General features: G+C 44.2%; 1 protein-coding gene across 2 annotated transcripts in view; it reads left to right on the plus strand.

Moving 5' to 3' along the window:
• Window positions 1-625: 625 nt before the first annotated feature.
• MOGAT1 (monoacylglycerol O-acyltransferase 1) overlaps window positions 626-22,137 on the plus strand; it is a 53,090-nt gene continuing 31,578 nt past the window's right edge. For both annotated transcript variants that reach the window (XM_006170396.3, XM_027769050.1), the window contains exon 1: window positions 626-723. In XM_006170396.3, coding sequence (XP_006170458.1) covers window positions 630-723 — 94 coding nt within the window. In that variant the 5' untranslated portion in view covers window positions 626-629. The remainder of the gene's footprint in view (window positions 724-22,137) is intronic.

A 22,137-nucleotide genomic window follows, 5' to 3' on the forward strand; every position in this document is an offset into this window, starting at 1 on the left:
CCAGCTCCTCTCCTCCCCGACATACCTCCCCGAGTTCGGAGGGGGCGCGTGGGACACAAGTCCATAAACTAAGACGCTAAGCCCCGCGCCTGTTTCCAGCTGGTGCGCGATCCCTTGAATTAACCCCTTCCGCAGTCGTAGAAGGTTTGGAGGAAGGGGTGGGTTCAAGGGCGGATGCTGAAGTCGTGCTCACGATGATCGATAAGCTGAACAATGGCCAGACTCTGGTGGAGAGCCCAGGTTCAACGAAGACTGCAGGGGCCCGCGCTGCTCCGCTCGGACCGGCTGCCAGCTGACCCCTCTGGCTGTCCCTTGAGCCCTAAGCAAACTATTCCCGCTGGCGCCCAAGCGAGCCAGCCTATGCGCCCGGGGCGCAGCAGCTGCACTCGGGTCAGGGCGCTCCCGGCCAGCTCCAGCGTCGGGCGCCGGTGATTGGCAGCCCCCAGCCTCAGCCCCGGCGCGCCCTCCCACCCAAGGCGAAGTCCAGTCCCCGCCCGCTGCTGGGCCTCCGTCTCCTCCTCTCTGCCCCGCGGGTACCGGGCGCCGGGCCTAGATCAGGCCGCGTACTGCCGGCAGGCGCGGAGAAGCAGCGCGGGTGCAGGCGGGCGCGGGTTGCGCGGGCCCCACCCATGAAGGTCGAGTTCGCGCCGCTCAACATCCCGCTGGTGCGGCGGCTGCAGACGGCAGCGGTGCTGCAGTGGGTCCTGTCCTTCCTGCTGCTCGGTAAGGACCGTGTGTGCGTTCAGGCCGCGGGAGATGAGGGAGTACCCGGCGGTGCATGGACTCTGTCCCTCCCTCCCGGAGTCCCTACCCCAGGTCGTGCTTCCAGTCTTCGACCCTTGTTGCTGTGTCAACCAGAGCAGTCCCGTCAAAGGGGGCGTTTGGAGCTAACCCGCGACCCTCGGGTTTCTTTCCCGCAGAACCTCTGAGCGGACGAGTGTCCTGCTTTTCTCGCTGTTCTGTTTCTTGACGTTGAGGTGCTCTGTACCTGGAATTAAAGGCGCCGATGATAAGGACCGCCTACATCTAGATGAGTTGGGGCAACCGTGTTCACCCAGTGTAACCGTGACCCAGTCGAGCTGTAGGACATTGACGTTAGCCCTCGAAAGCTGGCAAGCTCTTTTCTTGAACTGTCTTTTCATAAATGGAAAAGTAATGCCTAAGTACGTTAAAACCCGATTCCTTTATCTCCCCACCCGCATGACAAATAGCAGGGGTAACTTTTGGGTCTTTAAAAGCTCCCAGACACAGAAAGATAGCTTTCTGCAAAGCCTGGCACCGCATGTTGGGTTGGAGTGAATGGGGGCTATCTGGGAATAATCCAGAATTCCAGCCGGTTCCCGAGTTGAGCCCACGTAGAACGTACGCGAGCTGCCCACCCAGTGGGGCCGGGAGACTTACGAAGTGCGTTTTCCCTTCATGTTTGTGCTTCCCTTGGAGTAAATAGGAGTGGTGCGGGGACAAGACAGGAATTATTGCGAGCTTCTTCTATAGGAACGTAAACTCTTTCGAAGGCTAAAATCATTTGTATGCTGTAGGATCTTGGGGCTGTACGGTGCTGGGACTGTGGTATTAAACCCATGGCATTGTATTGTAGTTTCATACTTGGGAAGCGGTTTTTACATTCTGAATGCCTAAGTTGTCTACACGTGAGAATCATTAGAGAAGGAGCTTTTAAAAAAACCCAGATGCAGGGACCAGCAGTTAGCGTAATGGCTATGTCGCTGGACTCCCATGTTGTCGACCGCGGTTCGAGTCCCGGACCCGGTGGCTTAAACTCATGACGGGCGCGTGTGCGTGCATGCCCAAGATCCCGAGAGGAGAATGGAGAAGGGATTGCAGCGTGGCCATCCTCCCTGGGGGGTGATTTCTCGCTTTCTGTCTCTCTGTCTCTCTCTGTCTGTCTGGCGAGCGCACGAGCCCTATAGTACAAAAACCTCTCCGAAAAAAGAAAAAAAACCAAAAAACAAAAAAAACTCACACAGGGCATGTGAGTGTGCGTACCCAAGATCCTGAGAGGAGAATGGAGAAGGGAGAAGGGATTGTGGTGTGGCCATCCCCCCGGGGGGTGATTTCTCACTTTCTGTCTCTCTCTGTCTGTCTGACAAGAGCATGCGCCCTATAGCAAAAACCTCTCAAAAAAAAAAAAATCCAGATGCCCAGGCTGTATGCCTTGAATTTCTAATTCATTTGTTTGGGAATAGAGTGCAGCCAATGGTACTTTAATCTTTTTAAAAAAATTAGTTATTTAATTTTTTTTTTTTTTTGCTATTCTTATTTATTTTTAAAACTTGACCAGAGAGAGACAGAGACAGAAAAGGAAAGTGAGAAAGCAAGTTGTCAGGTCCAAGACTCGAACTGTGGTTGGCCATGTCGGAGTCTCGCACCCTAACCAGCATACACCAGAGAGAGACAGGGAGAAAGAGCAGAAAGTATTCCCCTGTGGGGCATGGTCACAGGGAAATCGCTTCTTCTCTGTCTTTCTTTTCTGTCAGGATTTTGGGCATGCTCACACATCCACCTGTTGTGTTTCTCAAGCCACCAGTTCTGGGACTTGAACTACTTGATTAGACATGGGGGAATCTGGCAGCCTTAACTACCAGGCCACAGAGTCAGCCCAGAACTTTAAAAAAAAAAAGACCTCTCCAAGGGACTCTAATGTGCAGCTAGAGTTTATGGAAAAAAGTAATTAAAAACATCATCAGGAGCAATGGTACATGCCTGTAGTTCCACTACTGGACCCTAAGCAGGCAGATTGCAAGCTCTAGGGCCACCCTGGGCAATGCAGGGAGACCCTGTCCCTCAAACAAAAATAATTCAAAACGTTAACTCAAGTCCTCACAGGCTAACCACGAGGCAGAGTTGATAATGGTACACTTTGCTCTGGACCAAAGGGTCATAGATATAAGAACAGACCGCTTATCCAGCACTTAGCATATGCCTTAGTGCTGTTCTAAGCACCATCCACTGTGAACCATGTACTCCGGTCTTTGGAGGGAGGGGCTATTCTTGCCCTCTCTGTGCAGAAGAGGGAGCTCAGAGGTGGAGTAAATTGGTAAGGTCACTCAGCCAGTAATGGGGGAAAGAGCTGGATGGAAACCCAAGGATTCTCCCACAGTTCCTGCTCTGGCCACTGAGATACCATCTTGGATTTTTTTGTTTGTTTGTTTGTTTTTGGAGAGGTTTTTGTACTATAGGGCATGTGCGCTCGCCAGACAGAGACAGAGAGACAGAAAGCAAGAAATCACCCCCCAGGGGGGATGGCCACGCCACAATCCCTTCTCCTCCATTCTCCTCTCAGGATCTTGGGCACGCACGCACATGTGCCCGGTGTGAATCCAGGACTCAAACCACGGTTGACTACATGGGAGTCCAGCAACATAGCCATTACGCTAACTGCTGGTCCCACCCTCTTGAATTCTTAAACTTGGACCCCGAGTTCCTAACTGACCATTCAGCATATCTCTGAGAGTCCACGTCCTTTTCTTTTTTTTTAGAGAGATTTTTGCTGTAGGGCATGGACTCATCAGAGAGACAGAGACAGAAAGCCAGAAATCATCCCCTGGGGTGGGGGTGGGGGAGGCGTGGCCATGCCACAATCCCTTCTCATCCATTCTCCTCTCAGGATCTTGCACATATGAACGCAGGCACACTGTGCCTGGCTTGAGTTTGTAGCTGCTAGGTCTAGGACTTGAACCGCAGTTGGTTATGTGGGAGTCCAGAGACAACCATTGTGCCATCTGCTGATCCTGCACGGTTCTTTTCTTTCATAACACTTTTCATTGCTTGTGTTTATGTATGTCCGTGGTTATTTGAGAAAGGTCTGAATTGCCACTCTGGCCTACAAGGGAGAGGAGATACCATCCATGTGTCTGGCCATGAAAGATACACAAGAAATATGCCTGGAATGACGGTTTCCACTCTGTCACACAGAAGAGGACTGTCCACCCCACCTGTCCCCATGAGTAATAACTCATGTAATCCTCACAGCAACCCGTATAGGTAGGGCAAGCCCACAGATCTAGGAGGTGAAGTAGATTGTTCAGTCCCATGGCTCAGTAGTGGGTGGTTGTGCCCCAGCTGAGTAGATTAGTGCCTAGGACCCGACGCAAACCATGCCTAATGTGAATCGAAGTAGAGTGGCTCTGCAGACATTCCTTTCAATGTTTTTATTTCACGCACTTGATATTTGTGTTCCTGGGAACATAATATTTTATATTGGCCTAGAATGGAAAATTTCAAACACACAGAAAAGTAGAGAGAAGGGTAAAAACTTCCATATTGTAAATATTTATTCATTTGCCCTATTTGTTTTTTTAAAGAATTATTTTATTTAACTTTATTTATTATTATTATATTTTCCAGTTTGATCAGAGAAAGAGAGTCAGAAAGCAGCCTCCAGGTCCAGGACCTGAACTGTGCAGCCAGCCATATGGGAGTCTAGCACCCCCAACCACCGTGCCACCCGTCAGCCTCACTCTATTTGTTTTATCATTGTCTTGTAAAAATATTTTAAAGTGAATCACATTATAATATTTTCACCCTAGATATATTAGTGTGCATTTTTTGAAAGAATTCTTTTATTTAACTTTATTTATTTATTTATTTTAATTTGACCAGAGAGGAACAGAGCGAGAGGGGGAGGTGGTTGAGAAAGCAAGCCACCAGGTCCAGGACTCAAACTGTGGTTGGCCATGTGGGAGACCAGCGTCCTTAAGTACCATGCCACCTGGCGGCCCCTAGTGTGCATGTTTTAAAATATTTTTATACAGCTATAGTATCTTGTCAAAGCTAGCGTAATTAACAAAACTTGGTTAAAATCACCTGAACCAAGGTCATATTCAGATACCCTAAATTGTGCCCCAAATGCATATTTATTGGAATTGCTTAGAACACAAATCCAAACCAGACGAGCATGTTACATGTGGCTGGTATGTGTCTTTTTATTTTATTTATTTATTTATTTATTTATTTATTTATTTATTTATTTATTTGGAGAGGTTTTTGGTATAGGGCACATGTACTCGCCGGAAAGACAGAAAAGAGACAGAGAGACAGGAAGTGAGAAATCACCCCCCAGGGGGGATGGTCATGTTACAATCCCTTCTCTTCCATTCTTCTCTCAGGATTTGGGCATGCACGCACACGCACCCAGCATGAGTTTAAGCCACCAGGTCTGAGACTTGAACCACAGTTGACTACATGGGAGTCCAGCGACATGGCCATTATGCCAACTGCTGGTCCCTGTATGTGTCTTTTTATTTTTATATTTTATTTGTTTGTTTGTTTGTTTGTTTATTCATTCATTCATTCATTTTGGGGGATATTTTTGCTACAGAGTGTGTGCACTTGCTGTAGAGACAGACAAAGAGAGACAGAAAGCAAGAAATTAAGAAATTACCTCCCCGGGGGGATGGCAAGCCACGATCCCTTCTCCTCTTTTCTCCTCCTGGAATTTTGAGCACACATGCACATGTGCCTGGTATGAGTTTTAAGTCATCGGGTCTGGACCTTGAACCTTGGTCGACTACATGGAAGTCCAGCGATGTAACCGTTAGGTCATATATTGATCTCTCTCTATTTTTTTTAAGGCTTTTGCATAGGGCTCATGCACTCCCTGGAGAGAGAGACAGTGAGATGGAAAGTGAGAAATCACCCCCTATGGGGAATAGCCATGCCACAATCCCCTATCTATTTTCCTCCTAGGATTTTGGGCATGTACATACATGCACTCAGAGTGACTTTCAAGCTACCCGGTCCAGAACTCAAACTGTGGTTGGCTATGTGGGAGTCCAGTGCCTTAATCACTATGCCACCAGCTTGTTCCATATGTGTCTTGTTATTTAGAATAGTGTTCCCCATTTATTTGTTTGTTGGGGAAGCACTGAAGAAACCACCCGGTGAGTCTGGTGGGATGTCTCACCGAGGATCTGTCTGATTGCTTCTTTGTACTTTCTTCTGAAATGGAAGTTAGAGATAAAGCCTAGATTAGACTTGGATAAGCCTTTTCACTACTGTGTGTCATATTGTATCATGTCAGGATTTATAAAATATCTGGTTGTTGCATTATTAGCGTTTAAGACTGGTCAGTGGGTCAAGGAAAGAAGTAATCTGAGGGGTGATAATTGACAGGCTTCACACAAACATGCTCTGTTGTCTGTTGACCTTTTACCTAGTGGTTGAAGTCTCTGCTAATGATCCTTGTCTGAATTATTTTATTTGAGATTGCAAAATGATTCATTCTTCATTTGTTAGTTAGAATTCCTATAAAGAAAAATTTCCCTCATCATCTAGGACCATTTAACTACCCTATCATTCAGTTCCTGCAGGAAACTGCTTTAACTATGTATTTGTAAGATCTCTAAATCAAAATCCTAAAATCTTTTTTTCTATCACCAAGAAAGTTGGTTTAAGCTATTAATACTTGGGATATATTAATATTAAAAACTTAATATTCTGTTTCATTTAGTCACTATTTTACACTTCAGTCTTCATATTTGTATTAATAGTCCATTGCTTTTTATTTCTAAATGGTGTTTTATTGAATGAATGTATTATAATTTGTTCATCTGTTGATGAGTATTTGAGACAGAGCTATATTGACTAATACTGCTGTGAACTTTCACCTACAAATTGTTGTATGAAAATAAGTTTTCATCATTGCTGGGTAATCTAGCAATGAAATGGTTAGATCATAAGGTAAGTGTGGGTCAAACTTTTTAAGAAAATGCTGAAATTTTTTCCAGATTAATTGTACCATTTTACATTCTCACCAGCAGTGTGTGAAAGAGTTCTAGTTCCTCAGTATTCTTGCCATCTCTTGATATAGTCAGTCCTTTCATTTTGGCAATTTTAGTAATTTAGTATAGTGGTGTCTCATTGTGGTTTTAGTTTGCATTTCCTCAAAGACTTTGTTTTTGCCACAAGGCACGTGCACTCACTAGAGAGAGACAGAAAGAGTGAAAGTGAGAAATTACTCCCCCAGAGTGGATGACCATGCCACCATCCCTTCTCTTCCATTCTCCTCTTGGGACTTGGGGCACAGATACATGTGTATGTAGTGTGATTTCCAAGCCTTCATGTCTGGGACTCAGATCACGGTCAGCCATGTGGGATTCTAGCACCTTAACCACCATATCACCTGCCGGCTCCTCCGCAGTGATTTATGATGTTGAACATCTTTGCCTCTTATTGACTGGGTTGCTTATTTTCCTATTACTATGTTTTGAGAGTTTTTTGTTTATTCTGGGTATAAGTCCTTTGTCAGGTATAAATCTCATAGATTTTTCTTTCAATCTAAGGGTTACCTTTTCATTCTCTTAAAAGTGGCTTTTGAAGGGACCAGCAGTTGGCATAATGGCTCTGTCGCTGGACTCCCATGTAGTCGACCGCGGTTCAAGTCCCAGACCCAGTGGCTTAAACTCACGCTGGGAGCATGTACATGCGTACCCAAGATCCCAAGAAAAAATTATTGCCAGAGAATGTCTTCACTTGCCAGAGAGAGAGAGAGAGAGAGAGAGAGAGAGAGAGACAGTGAGAAAGGGAAAAGGAAAAGGAGAAAACACCCCCTAGTGGGACATAGTTATGCCACAATTCCTTCTCTTCCATTTTTTTTCATCCTGACAGGATTTTTGGGCCCACAGGCACATATGCCTGGTGTGTTTTTCAAGCCACCAGGGCTAGGGTTTGAACCACATGGTTGTCCATGTAGGATCCAGCTTCCTTGACCACTAGGCCACAAGGCCAGCCTCTTAAAGTTTTTAAAGAGTTGGGACTAGCAGTTAGCATAATGGCTATGTCGCTGGACTCCCATGTAGTCGACCATGGTTCGCATCCCGGACCCAGTGGCTTAAAACTCACATTGGGCGCGTGTGCATGCATGCCCAAGATCCCAAGAGGAGAATGGAAGAGAAGGGATTGTGGCGTGGCCATCCCCCCTGGGGGGTGATTTCTCGCTCGCTTTCTGTCTCTCTGTCTGTCTGGTGAGCGCACGTGCCCTATAGCAAAAACCTCTCCAAAAAAAAAAAAAAATGATAAAACTTTTTAAAGAGTTTAGTTTAGTTTTGGGGGACCAGCAATTAGCGTAATGGCTATGTTGCTAAACTCCCATGTAGCCGACTGCGGTTCAAGTCCCAGACCCGGTGGCTTAAACTCACTCCGGGCGTGTGTGCGTGCATGCCCAACATCCCGAGAGGAGAATGGAGGAGAAGGGATTGCGGCGTGGCCATCCCCCCGGGGGGGGATTTCTTGCATTCTATCTCTCTGTCTCTCTTTGTAGCGAGCGCACGCACCCTATGGCAAAAACCTCTCAAAAAAAAAAAAAAAAAAATTTAGTTTTGGGGGCCAGTCAGTTGGTGTGGTGGTTAAGGCGGCTGGATCCCAAATGGCTAACTGTGCAGTTCAAATCCTGGACCAGACAACTTAAAAAGCACACCAGGTACATTGTGTATGTGCCCAATAATTGAGGAGAAGGATTGTCTCATGGTCATCCCCTTGGGAATGCTTTCTCGCTTTTCCTCTCTCTGTCCCTCTCTGGAAAATGCAAGTGCCATATAGCAAATCTTTAATAAAGAAAAATAAATAAAGAACTTTATTTATTTATTGATATAAGGCTGGTGTGCTTTCAGGAGAAAGTGAGAAATTGCCCTCCCTTGAGGGGGGGGCAGCCATATCACACTCTCTTGTCCTCCGTTCAGTGTGAGTTTTAAGCCACTGGGTCCAGGACTCAAACCACAGTTGATTACGTGGAAATCCAGTAATGTAACCATTATGCCATCTGCTGGTCCCTCTTCTGAATCTTTAAGAGAAGAACATTGGACTGGACTGAATGAGATTTTGTAGCCTAGGCAATTCATTAAAATTAATTGAGATTCAGTAATTCCATCTGACCCTTGACCAATTTATTATGTATTGGCTATACCCAATGGAAAATTAATTAAAATAATAATAATAATAATAAAACTTAACCCAATCAGCTGATAACTGTAACCTTTTAACTCAAGAGATTACACTTGATTTCACTACTTTCAACTTATTTCATATGAGCATGGGAGAAAGTGGCCTTCAACAAGGTATGGTCACACCACAATCACACCACATGGTCACTTACATCTAATTAAGCTTTCACTTCCTAAAATTATGCCTTTCAATTTCCTTTATGTCCCACCAAAACCAACGATAGTACTTTGCACACAAAAGTTAAAAGTATTTAACTATTATGCTAAAGAAATATAGCCAGCTTATCTTGAAAAACACAATTGCAAACTTATCTCAGTATTCCTTTTACACCAACTAATCAACAATCTGTTTAGATTCCATTTACGTTAACTACAGCGTTTGGGCTAGTCTGTAGCCTAGTGGTTAAGGGAGCTGTATCCCACATGCCAGCTGTGATTTAAATCCCAGTCCCAATAGCTGGAGAAACATGCCAGGCTCTTGTGTGTGAATGCTCACACTCTCAACAGGATAGGGAAATGGAAGAGAAGAGATTGTGGTGTGACCATGCCTTGTTGAAGGCCACTTTCTCCCATGCAAGCACACATACATCCTGGAAATTAACACAAAACGTTTGTTGTAGTTCAGCTTGTCAATTCTTTCTTTCATGGGTTGTGCCTTTGGTGTCCTATCTAAAAAGTCATTGTCGGACACCCATGTAGTAGACCGCGGTTCAAGTCCCGGACCTGGTGGCTTAAACTCATGCCAGGCGCGTGTGCGTGCATGCTCACGATCCTGAGAGGAGAATGGAGGAGAAGGGATTGCAGTATGCCATCTCCCCAGGAGGGGCGAAGGGTATTTCTTGCTTTCTGTCTTTCTGTCTCCCTCTGTCTTTCTAGCGAGTGCACGTGTCCTATAGCAAAAAACCTCTCCAAAAAAGTCATTGCCAAACTCATAGTCGTCTAGATTTTTTGTTAATGTTCTAGGAGTTTTATAGTTTTGCATTTTACATGTAGATTTGTGTTTCACTTTGAGTTAACTATTGTGGAAATTGTAAAGTCTGCGTCTAAATTTATTTTTTTTGCATACATTATGCCCAGTTGTCTTAACACTATTTTTTGAAAAGACTATGTTTTCTCCATTGTATTACCTTTGGTCCTTTATTAAAGAGCAGTTGACTGCTGGGACCAGCAGTTGGCATAATGGCTATGTCACTGGACTCCCACGTAGTTGACCGCGGTTCGCGTCCTGGACCCGGTGACTTAAAACTCACGCCGGGCGCGTGTGCGTGTGTGCCCAAGATCCCAAGAGGAGAACAAAGGAGAAGGGATCGCGGCGTGTCCATCCCCCCCCGGGGGGTGATTTCTCGCTTTCTGTCTGTCTCTCTGTCTCTCTCTGTCTGTCTGGCGAGTGCACGTGCCCTATAGCAAAAACCTCTCAAAAAAAAAACCAAAAAAAAGTCAGTTGACTGGGACCAGCAGTTAGTGTAATGGCTATGTCGCTGGACTCCCACGTAGTTGACCGCGGTTCGCATCCTGGACCTGGTGGCTTAAAACTCACGCTGGGCACGTGTGCGTGCGTGCCCAAGATCCCAAGAGGAGAACAGAGGAGAAGGGATCGCCCCCTGGGGGGAGATTTCTTGCTTTCTGTCTGTCTGTCTCTCTCTGTCTGCCTGGCAAGCGCACGCGCCCTATAGCAAAAGCCTCTATAAAAAAAATAATAAAATAAAATAGAAGATCAGTTGACTATATTTATTTAGGTCTATTTCTGGGCTTCCTGTTCTGTCCCACTGATCTATGTTTTTTCACCTGTACCACACTGTCTTGGTTGCTTGGTAGCTTCATAGTACCTCTTGAAGTAAGGTAGTAAAAGTCCTCCAATTTTGTTCTTCATTTTTGCGTTGGCTATTCTGGGTCTTTCCCCTCACTATATACACTTTAGAATCAACTTTTCAGTGTCTACAAAGTAGTTAGCTGGTGGCAGCACCAGATCGAAGTCGGTAGCCAGCAGGGGCCGATGAAGGAGTGTGAAGAAATCCACGAATGTGGAATGAAACACTTCCATAACATCCAGGTTGATAAAGCTAATCTATTGACCTGGCAAGGGCTTACTGTTCCTGACAACCTTCAGAGGATAAGGGGTCCTTCAGAATGGAAATCAGCTTCCCAGCGGAGTATCCATTCAAACCACTGGAGATCATAATAAAACAAAGATCTACCACCCGAACATCAATTAAAAGGGATAAGTCTGTCTGCCAGTAATTAGTGCTGAAAACTGGAAGCCAGCAACCAAAACCAGCCAAGTCATCCAGTCCGACATAGCACTGGTAAATGACCCCTAGCCCAAGCACCCCCTTGGACTGACCTAGGTGAAGAATATTCTAAGGACAATGTAAAATTTCTGTAAGAGCACTGAGGAGTTTACAAAGAAATATGAGGAAAAGTGACCTGTAGACTAACATCTGCCATGATAGATTTCAGCAGGTGTAAGCAAGAGACCTCAAGAAGGGCATTTAAGGGACCAGCAGTTAGTGTAATGGCAATGTCACTGGACTCCCATGTAGTCGACCATGGTTCGAGTCCCGAACCCGGTGGCTTAAAACTCACGCCGGGCGCGTGTGTGTGCATGCCCAAGATCCCGAGAGGAGAATGGAGGAGAAGGGACTGCGGCATGGTCATCCCCCCTGGGGGGTGATTTCTCGCTTTCTGTCTCTCTGTTTCTCTCTGGTGAGTGCACGCGCCCTATAGCAAAAACCTCTAAAAAAAAAAAGAAGAAAGGCATTTAAACACCACAAAGCAGGACTTTTTGGAATATTGACATGTATCACCACTTGTGACAGTTACTAAAATTTTTACAATTTTTTTTTTAATCAAAAGTGGTCTACATGGGACCAGCAGAGGGTATAATGGTTACATTGCTGGACTCCCACATAGTCAACCACAGTTCCAGTCCTGCACCCGGCAACTGAAAACTCACGCCAAGTGCATGTGCTAGCGGGCCCAAAATCCCAAAAGGAGACTGGATGAGAAGGGATTGCAGCATGGCTATCCCTCCGGAGGGGTGATTTCTTGCTTTCTGTTTCTCTATCTCTCTGCCCGAGGGCATGTACCCTACAGCAAAAATAAACTCTCTCTCTCAAAAAAAAAGTGATCTATATAACCTGAAAAGAAACAATGAAAAGTTTACAGTTTTTTTTTAAATAATTATTTCCTGGATTTTAAAAGAGATTACATTGAATCAAGTAGGGAAGAACTGAAATCTTGACAATATTGGTTCTTCCTATTCATGAACATGAAATAGCTCTGCGCATATTCTCTGATTTTTTTTCAATAGTTTTGTAGTTTTTCTCCCATGGATCTTGTACATATTTTGTTAGATTTATGTGTAAGCATTTCAATTTTAGGGATTCAGTGTAAGTGATATGGCGGTTTTTGTTCTTGTTTGTAGTTTTTGCTATAGGGCATATGTGCTTGCAGGAGAGAGAGACAGAGACAGAGAGAGAGGGAAAGTGAGAAATCATCCTCCCTCCTCGGGGATGGTTATGAAGCAATTCTTTTCTTTCCATTCTCCTCTGAGAATTTTGGGCATGCACGCACACATGCCCAGTGTGATTTTCAGGCCACTGAGTCTGGGACTTGCTACAGAGTCAGTTATGTAAGATACAGCCACTTTAACCACCTTGTCACCTGCTGGCCTGATACTGTATTTTTAATTTCAAATTCCACTTATTTATTGATGGTACATATGAAAATAACTGACTTTTATTGACTTTATATTTGACATCATTGATATAATCTTTTCTTTTTTTTTAGAGGTTTTTGCTATAGGGCGTCTGTGCCTGCCAGACAGACAGAGAGAGACAGAGAGACAGAAAGCGAGAAATCACCCCCACCCCCAGGGGGGATGGCCACGCCACAATCCTTTCTCCTCCATTCTCTTCTCGGGATCTTGGGCACGCACATACACACGCCTGGTGTGAGTTTAAGCCACCGGGTCCGGGACTAGAACCGTGGTCTACTACGTGGGAGTCCAGCAACATAGCCATTACAATAACTGCTAGTCCTGATATAATCTTTTCTTAGTTTCAGGGGGGTTTTCTTTTTTCTTTTTTGTTTTGTTTGATTCTATTATATTTTTGATGTAGACAATCATGTAACCTATGAACAAAGACCATTTTATTTCTTCCTTCTCAATCAGTATAATTTTATTTCCTTTTCTTTTATATTGTATTAGGACTGTCAATTTAACTTTCCAAATGAACGGTAACAGCCAGCCAGGTAGTGCAGTGGTTAAGGTAGCTGGATCCCACATGGGCCACTGTGCAGTTTGGGTCCTGGACTCAGCAGTGTGTTTGCACGCATGCCCATAATCCTGAGAGGATAATGAAAGAGAAGGGACTATGGTGTGGCCAACCCCCGTGGGGTGATTTCTCACTTTGCCTTTCTCTGCCTCTCTTTCTTTCAAGCAAATGCACACACCCTATAACAAAAAAAAAAAAAAAAAAGAAAAAGAAAGAAAAGAAAAGGAGAGGTGAAAGGGGACAACCTTATCTTATTCCTAATCTTAGTGAGAAGTTTCTGGTTTCTCACCATTACATGTGAGGTTAACTATCAGCTTATTTTATTTTATTTTATTTTATTTGTTTTGGAGAGGTTTTTGTTATAGGGCGCGTGCGCTTGCCAGAAAGACAGAGAGAGACAGAAAGCGAGAAATCACCCCCCCAGGGGGATGGTCGCACCGCAATCCCTTCTCCTCCATTCTCCTCTCAGGATCTTGGGCACGCATGCACACGCACCCGGTGTGAGTTTAAGCCACCGGGTCCAGGACTTGAACCGCAGTTGACTACATGGGAGTCCAGCGACGTAACCATTATGCCAACTACTGGTCCCAGCTATCAACTTTTTATAGATATTTTTTCTTTATCAAGTTCCCCTCTATTTTTAATTTACTGAAAATCATTATAAAGGAGTGTCACATTTTGTGAAATGCTTCTTCTGCACCTTTTGATGTGATTATATTTTTCCTTTTGTTTGTTGATGTAATAAATTATGTTAATTTATTTTTGAATGTTGAACCAGCCTCATGTGCCTGGGATAAATCCGACTTAGTCACAGTGTGTAATTCTTCTTATACGTTGTTGGATTTAATTTAGTAATATTTTGTTGAGAATTTTTGTATGTATTCATATGTTCATAAAAGGTATTGGTCAATAGCTTTTTTTTCCTGTAATGTCTTTGACTAGTTTAGTATTAGGCTGATGCTGGCCATAGAATGAATTCGGAAGTTTTGTTTGGTTGTTTTCAAGTAATTATTTTATTATTATTATTATTATTATTATTTAGTTTGACCAGGGAGAGAGAGAGAGATGGAAAGTGAGAAAGCAAGCTACCAGGTCTGAGACTTGAACCATGATCGGCTATGTGGGAGTCCAGCGCCTCAACCACACCACCACCTGCTAGTCCTGAATTTGAAACTATTTCCTTAGCTTCTTTCTCTAAAAATTGATTTTAGAGATTTGGTATAAATTCTTCTTAAATGCTTGGTAAACTGCACCAGAGAATCCACCTGGGCCTGGTGCTTTTATTTTGGAAAGTTATTAATTGCTGATTTTTTTTTTTAAAAAATGGATATAGAGCTATTTGGACTGTCTTTCTCTTCTTAGGTGAGCTTTGACAGATTGTGTCTTTCAGTGAGTTGTTCCATTTCATGTAATTATCAAGTTCGTGGACATAGAGTTGTTCAGAGTGCTCCTTTTTATCCTTTTTAATGTTGGCGGGATCTTCAGTGATGTCTCCTTTTTCATTTCTGATATTAGTCCTCTCCTTGTGTGAGTTAATGTAGCTAGAGGATTACTGATTTTATTTTTTAAAAAAATTTTTTTGACATATCCAAAATGTGTTTATGGGGCTGGTTTCCCACTCATGTTGAGTCAGGATGCTTTTAGTGCTGCGTCCTCCTGAAGGAACATCCTCCTGTAAGCCTCGCTTTTCCTCCTGTAGGCTGGCAGAGGACAGCGGAGCAGCCAACGCACACAACTACCATTCGTGCCTGGCTACAGACTGTGGTGGTTTTATAGCATCCGGGCACTTCACAGCCATGAAGTAGGAATCTGGGTTCTGCACGAGGCGCTTCTTTTTGTGTTTCCTCTCCTCTTCAGGAGAGGGATGAAGGAGGTCCTTTGCGAGAGGCGTGTTCTCGTGGGGAGGTCGTCACAGCCGGAAAGGCGAGGATTACTGATTTTATTGATCTTGTCAAAGAACCAGTTTTTGGTTTTCTTTTTCTTCTCTACTGACTTCCTCTTTTCAATTGTATTGATTTCTGCCATGTTTCTTTTCTTTTCTTCTACTTACATTGGCTTTCATTTGTGCTTCTTTTTCTAGTTTCCTCTTCTCTCTGACCTCTAGCTTAGAAGAATCAAGTTACCATGGATTGCTTAATGAGATTAAAAATAGAAAATAGAGGTTATTTAGTCACCTACTTTTCATAATGGTTTCTTCGTTCAATCCAATTTAGAACCAAAGCATTAAAAAACCATTTTGGCTCTGTTTATGATGGAAGTGTATGCAGTGTGTGGAGTGGGAGTGTCAATTAGAATGATTCCTGGGGACGGCAAGGTATTAAAGCATATTGGGTGACAGAGATGTTTGGCTTAGTGATCCAGTATGTTACTTATTGTCCTATGGAGGTAAATAAAATGTTTTAAAAAACTTTAAGCGATCGCATGTGTGTAGAGAAAATTTGTTGGGAACACACATACTCAAAACTGTGAGAATGGTTGAACTGGCATTCATAATCAATCGCGTGTTGGTCAGTCTTTAAAAATAACATTTCTAGGGTTAGCCCTAAAGCACAGCAGGTAATGTTGTGCATAGAAAGTTAGATCCCACATGGCCAACCACAGTTCAACTCCGGGCCTCAGCAACTTGGAAAGCATGCTGGATGTGTACCTACATGCCCAAAATCCTGATGGAAAGGAGATGTGAAGAAAGGATTGTGGCGTGACCATGCCCCACTGATGGGGTGCTTTCTCTCTCATACTCACTCTTCCTGTCTGATGATCACAGGTTCCCTCTAGCAATTAAAAAGATACTTACGGGGCCAGTCAGTGGTGTGGTGGTTAAGGGAGCTAGATCCTATACGATCACCAGTATTTCAAGTTCTGGACCCTGGTGGCTTGAAAAACACACCAGGTGCATATGCATGCATGCCTAGAATCTTGAGAGGAGAATAGAGGAGAAGGGACAGCGGTGTGACCATTTCTCCTGGGAGGTAATTTCTCATTTCTCTCTCTCTGTCTCTCTCCAGCAAGTGCATACACCCTATGGCAAAACAAAACAAAACAAAACAAAACACAACCAAATAAACAAAAACTGGCTTGGTGGTACAGTGGTAATGTGCCACTCAGAAAAAGCCCCAGATTCAGGGCCAATAGGTGGCATGGTGGTTAAGGCACTGGATGCCCACATGGCCAACTGTGGTTTGAGTCCTGGACTTGGTGGCTTGTTTTCTTGCTCTCTCTCTCTCTCTCTCTCTCTCTCTCTCTCCCTCTCTCTGGTGAATGCACATGCCCTGCACCAAATTGAATAATAATAATGATGATAAATAAAATCAAATAATCCTTTAAAAAGAGAAAGAAAGAAAGAAAGAAAAAGGAAAGCCAGATTCCACATGGCAACCATGGTACAAATCCTCCACTCAGTCATCCTGAAACACACCAGTTACACTCCAGTGCCCAAGATCTGATGGGCTGGAGGACTGGAGGAGGGACTGGGTCACAGTGTGACCAGACCCTGTGAAAGATGCTTAAATCTTTCTCTCTCTGTGCACACATACATGCTCCATCATGAATAAAGGGAAAAAATAAAGTGTGATCATCAAAGTTAAGGAAACACAACTAGCCCATTCATAGAGCAAAAAGACCAAGAAGAAAAGCTTAATGGTAGTTTTTCTTGGGTGACAGGAACGTGACTGATACTCTGCTTGTATTTCTGTATTCCCAAAATGTGTAATTTGAGGCTCAAGAGGTCAAGAACTTATCCCAGATCAAGAAGCTACTCAGGGGACCAGCAGTTAGCGTAATGGCTATGTCGCTGGACTCCCATGTAGTTGACCGCAGTTCGTGTCCCGGACCTGGTGACTTAAAACTCACGCCAGGTGCGTGTGCGTGCATGCCCAAGATCCCGAGAGGAGAATGGAGGAGAAGGGATTGCGGCGTGGCCAACTCCCCTGGGGGGTGATTTCTCTCTTTCTGTCTCTCTGTCTCTCTCTATCTGTCTGATAAGTGCATGTGCCCTATAGCGAAAACCTCTCAAAAATAAAAAAATAAAAAAATAAAAAGAAGCTACTCAGTGGCAAATTCCAAGAGGCAGTCCGATTCCAGGCACACATCTTACCTACTACACAACCAAAGCAAATAACCAGCACTAAGGAGACAGACAAAGTGTGTTCAACTAATGTTGCATGTGCTTGAGTTCATGCAGCATTGAATAAGTAGCTGGGAGGCTCTGGATCTGCTCTTAGCTTACTCCGTGATTGAAATTAAGTCAATTTGCTTTGTTCTCTGTTTCTCCATCTTTTTCTTTATTTTCTTTCTTTCTTTCTTTCTTTCTTTCTTTCTTTCTTTCTTTCTTTCTTTCTTTCTTTCTTTCTTTCTTTCTTTCTTTCTTTCTTTCTTTCTTTCTTTCTTTCTTTCTTTCTTTCTTTCTTTCTTTCTTTCTTTCTTTCTTTCTTTCTTTCTTTCTTTCTTTCTTTCTTTCTTTCTTTCTTTCTTTCTTTCTTTCTTTCTTTCTTTCTTTCTTTTTGGCCAGAGGGTGCATGTGCGCACCAGAGAAAGACGAAGAGAGAGAGAGGGAAAGTGAGACAGCGCACCCCGCGGTGGATGGTGATACTGCCACCTCATTCTCCACCATCTCACTTTTCTTGAGATTTTGGACATGCATGTATATACATACTCGGTGTGTTTCTGAAACCACCAGGTCTGGAACTCGAACCACACATTGGACATGTGGGATCCAGTCACCTTAGCCACCGCACCACATGCTGGCCCCAGTTTCTCCATCTCTGTAGTAAGGAAGACAGCCTTTCATTTACTTGACTCTTTATGCTTTTGAACCTAATCATGCACTTGTAATAACTACTAATGGGTCTGTGAGAGGAGTCTTCAAAAAGTTCGTGGAAAGTGCTTGTTATGAAAAACTGCATGGCTTCAAAATTTTTTTGCAACAAAATTTAAAAATTGTACTTTAGGAGACCAGCAGTTAGCATAATGGCTATGTCGCTGGACTCCCATGTAGTCGACCACGGTTCACTTCCCGAACCCGGTGACTTGAAACTCACACCGAGCGTATGTGCGTGCGTGCCCAAGATCCTGAGAGGAGAATGGAGGAGAAGGGATTGTGGCGTGGCCATCCCCCTGGGGGGTGATTTCTTGCTTTCTGTCTCTGTCTCTCTCTCTCTGTCTGGCAAGTGCACACACCCTATAGCAAAAACCTCTCCAAAAAATAAAAAAGAAGAAAAGGAAAAAAAATTGTACGTTAGCTCCATTTTTCTTTTTAAAGAAAATCTTGTCAGAAGACATATGCATTTGTGAGAGAGAGATGAGGAGACAGGGAAGGGGAGAAAGAGGAAAAGGGGAAAAGCACTCCTTGATGGGACATAGTCCCATTTTTTCTCCATCCTGTCAGGAGTTGGGACAAGCACACTTACCCAGTGTGTTTTTTAAGCCACCAGGACCAGGATTCAAACTGTGTAGTTAATCATGTGGAGGCTGGCTCTCTCTTTTTTTTTTTTTTTTTTTTGGAGAGGTTTTCGCTATAGGGCGCGTGCGCTCGCCAGACAGACAGAGACATAGAGACAGAAAGCGAGAAATCACCCCCCAGGGGGGATGGTCACGCCGCAATCCCTTCTCCTCCATTCTCCTCTCGGGATCTTGGGCACGCACGCACACGCGCCCGGCGTGAGATTTAAGCCACCGGGTCCGAGACGCGAACCGCGGTCAACTACGTGGGAGTCCAGCGACATAGCCATTACGCCAACTGCTGGTTCCCGAGGCTGGCTCTCTTAAAGACCTAACTACAAGGCCAACCTTAAGTCTTTCTTTCTTTTTTTCTTTTCTTTTATGTTTTGTTTTGTTTTTGTTTTTGCTATAGGGCATGTGTACTCACAGGAGAGAGACAAAGAGAGAGAAAATGATAAATCATCCCCCAGGGGTATGGCCATGCCACAATCTCTTCTCCATTCTCCTGGGCTTTCAGGCATCTATGCACACATACCTGGCGTGATTTTCAAGCTGCTGGGTCTTGGACTCAAACTGTGATCAGCCAAGCTGTGGTTGGCCATGTGGGAGTCCAACACCTTAACTACCATGGCACCTGCTGCCTTCTTGAGGTTACTTCTTTTTAAATATAAGTCCAGTGCCTTAACCACCATGCCCTCTACTGCTCCCCTAACTCCATTTTTCAATGAACTTTTTGGAAGTACCTTCATATAGTGTTAGTGCCATGTGCTTGGGTTTATTAACTAAGCAGATCCAGAATGAAATCCTCTGGAATCTCTAACTCTCCGAGCCTATTTCTAGATCTGTAAAGTAGAATCAATGACCCGTTGAGGTTTGCGATGAGTGAATGGGATTCCCTAGGTGAAGTGAGGGTGACAGTCCTACTCAGACACTGTTCTTCCCCCTTCCTACTTCCTCTGAGCTCACCTGCTCTAGCGTTGAGTACAGAAGAATGAGCCCTAGGTATAGTTCTTGCAAATGTTTTGCACATTTCACTAAAACAAACAGAAAATTAACCAATGGTGGTAAATTGTCAGCACTGAGACCTGGATAGACGAGGGAAGTGAGAGAAGCGAAATAGAAATATCTTGTTAGGAATGAGGGCAAAGGTCACTCTTTTGGCCTTTTTCTGGACTTGTGGAAACATTCTTGGCAGTTCCAGAATGCAATAAAACTCCCAGAGGGGCGTGGAGGACACATGCTTCCTTAACCTCTCCTGCTCTCTGTTAACCTTTAACCCACTCTGGTGAGAGTAGCAAGTCAATCCCCTGTCTAGGTTCAATGACAGAACATACTGGGAAACCTGCTGATGTGTATATATCCAGAAATACATGTGAGTGTTGTTTGGGGCCAATAGACATGTACATCGCAGTGTGGATGTTGCTCTCTGAATGGCAGATCACGATGCTGTTACTCAGAGTCCTTGATGGATCATGGGGGGACCAAGCTCCCTTTACGAAGGCTGGTGGGGCGTGGGTAGGAGTGTGGGACTGAGTGGGCTCTCGGTTGCAGGATGCAGTGCAGAATGGACTTGACGGGGGCGGCAGTGGTGCCCCTTAGAGGTCCAGGAGTAGCTGGTACTGTGAGTACTTAGAGTGAGCCAGACTCGATGTCTTTATGTACATTCTCACTCTCATCGATTTATTCCTCTCCTCATAAATACTGTTTATTCTAATACATAACACAGACATTAACAATGCATAATTTAATTTATATGTTACTGGAAATTGAACTTTTTTTTTTTAACCTCACTGTTCATTTTTTTTTTTTTTTTTTTTTTTTTATCATAGGGTGTGTGTGCTCACCAGAGACAGAGAGAAAGCGAGAAATCAGTCCCTGGGAGGAATGGCCATGCCTTAGTCTCCTCTCCATTCTCCTCTGAATTTTGGGCACACACACACACAGGCATCTGGTGTGGTTTTTAAGCCACTAATTTAGAACTCGAGCTGTGGTTGGCCATGTGGGAGTCCAACACCTTAACTACCATGGCACCTGCTGGCTTCCTGAGGGTACATTTTTTTTAAAAATATAAGTATTTTTTAGAGTTACTTAATTCCATTTGTTATTGTTATTTTTTAATTTGACCAGAGAGACAGAAGGGGAAAGTGAGAAAGCAAGGCATCAGGTCCAGGACTCACACCACAGTTGGCCTTGTGGAAGCCCAACGCCTCAACTACCACGCCACCTGCTAGCCCCTCCAGGTTGCTTTTTTTTTTTTTTTTTAAGTTTATTTATATCTAACATGAGTGAGAGAGAGAGAAAGAGACAAAACACCCCTAAAAGAGTCTTACACTATGATCCACTCCCAGCTTCATCCAGTCCCAGACTGTGTATATAGTTGTGCCCAGTGGATTCAGAGAGGTCCCTGGAATCTCATGGGGGTCAGCCACACAGGGTATCGTATTTTATCACAGCAACACCATCCAGTCCCTGAAGATGAGCATGCTTATCTCTACCACTCAGGTCAAGCTTTGTGAGCTTCTGCCCCTTGTAGTTTGAAGCTATATTATTACACGTATAAAGAGAATTACTCTCTCATTATAAAATGCAAGAAGTGATTATGTGCTATAACTTAAAGATTCCCCCCTACGCTATACTGTCTCTGGCATGTCTCTGAACATGGAGTCTGTCACTAGAATGTGCCCTCTTTGTGGGTACGTGAATAACGGCTGCTCAGTAGAGGTAGGAAGATAGGATTCCCTTCAGTGGGCAGTCCTCTATATCCCACTTGTCAGGGACAGTTCTTCCATAAATCTTCTGTGAGGTGATAAAGACCATGGTCAGGGCATAGACTTTGAAATCAGGCAGATCAGCCTCTTACGTGCAGTGTGACGTGGGTAATTCACCAAACGTCTCTGAGCCTTCATTTTCTCTTCTATTATATGAAAAGGATGTTAAGCGCTAGCTGTGAGCCCCTGTGTGCTGTGTAGGGGAAACCAGATTTGATGTGACTTACCAAAGTTTGAGTCCCAACCCTGGTGGGTTACAAGCCAGGAACACACACTTGTGCCCAGGATCCCGGTGGGTGGAAAATTAGAGAAAAAGAATTGCAGCATGCTCCATTGCAGGGTGCTTCTTCTCCCCCTCTCCCTCCTTTTTCTCTCTTCCCCCCTCTCTTTTTGTGTATGTGCACACACCTTCTGACTTAATAAAAAACTTTTTTTTTTTCCTTTAAAGGATGTTGGAGCCAGAAGGTGGTATGGTGGTTTAAGGCACTGGAATTCCACATGCTGGTTGATTGCAATTCAAGTCTTGGACTTAGTGGTTTGAATCACTGTAGGCATGTGTGTGCACATGCCCAAAATCCCAGGAAGAGAATCAAGGGAAAGGATTATGGCCTGGCCATCCTCTCTGGGGGATGATTTCTCATTTTCCCTCTCTCTTTTCCTCTCTTACATACTCTCTCTGTCTCACTCTAGCAAGCACAT

The sequence above is a fragment of the Tupaia chinensis genome, unplaced genomic scaffold (assembly GCF_000334495.1).
Source record: "Tupaia chinensis unplaced genomic scaffold, TupChi_1.0 Scaffold148296_1, whole genome shotgun sequence".
Taxonomy (NCBI): domain Eukaryota; kingdom Metazoa; phylum Chordata; class Mammalia; order Scandentia; family Tupaiidae; genus Tupaia; species Tupaia belangeri.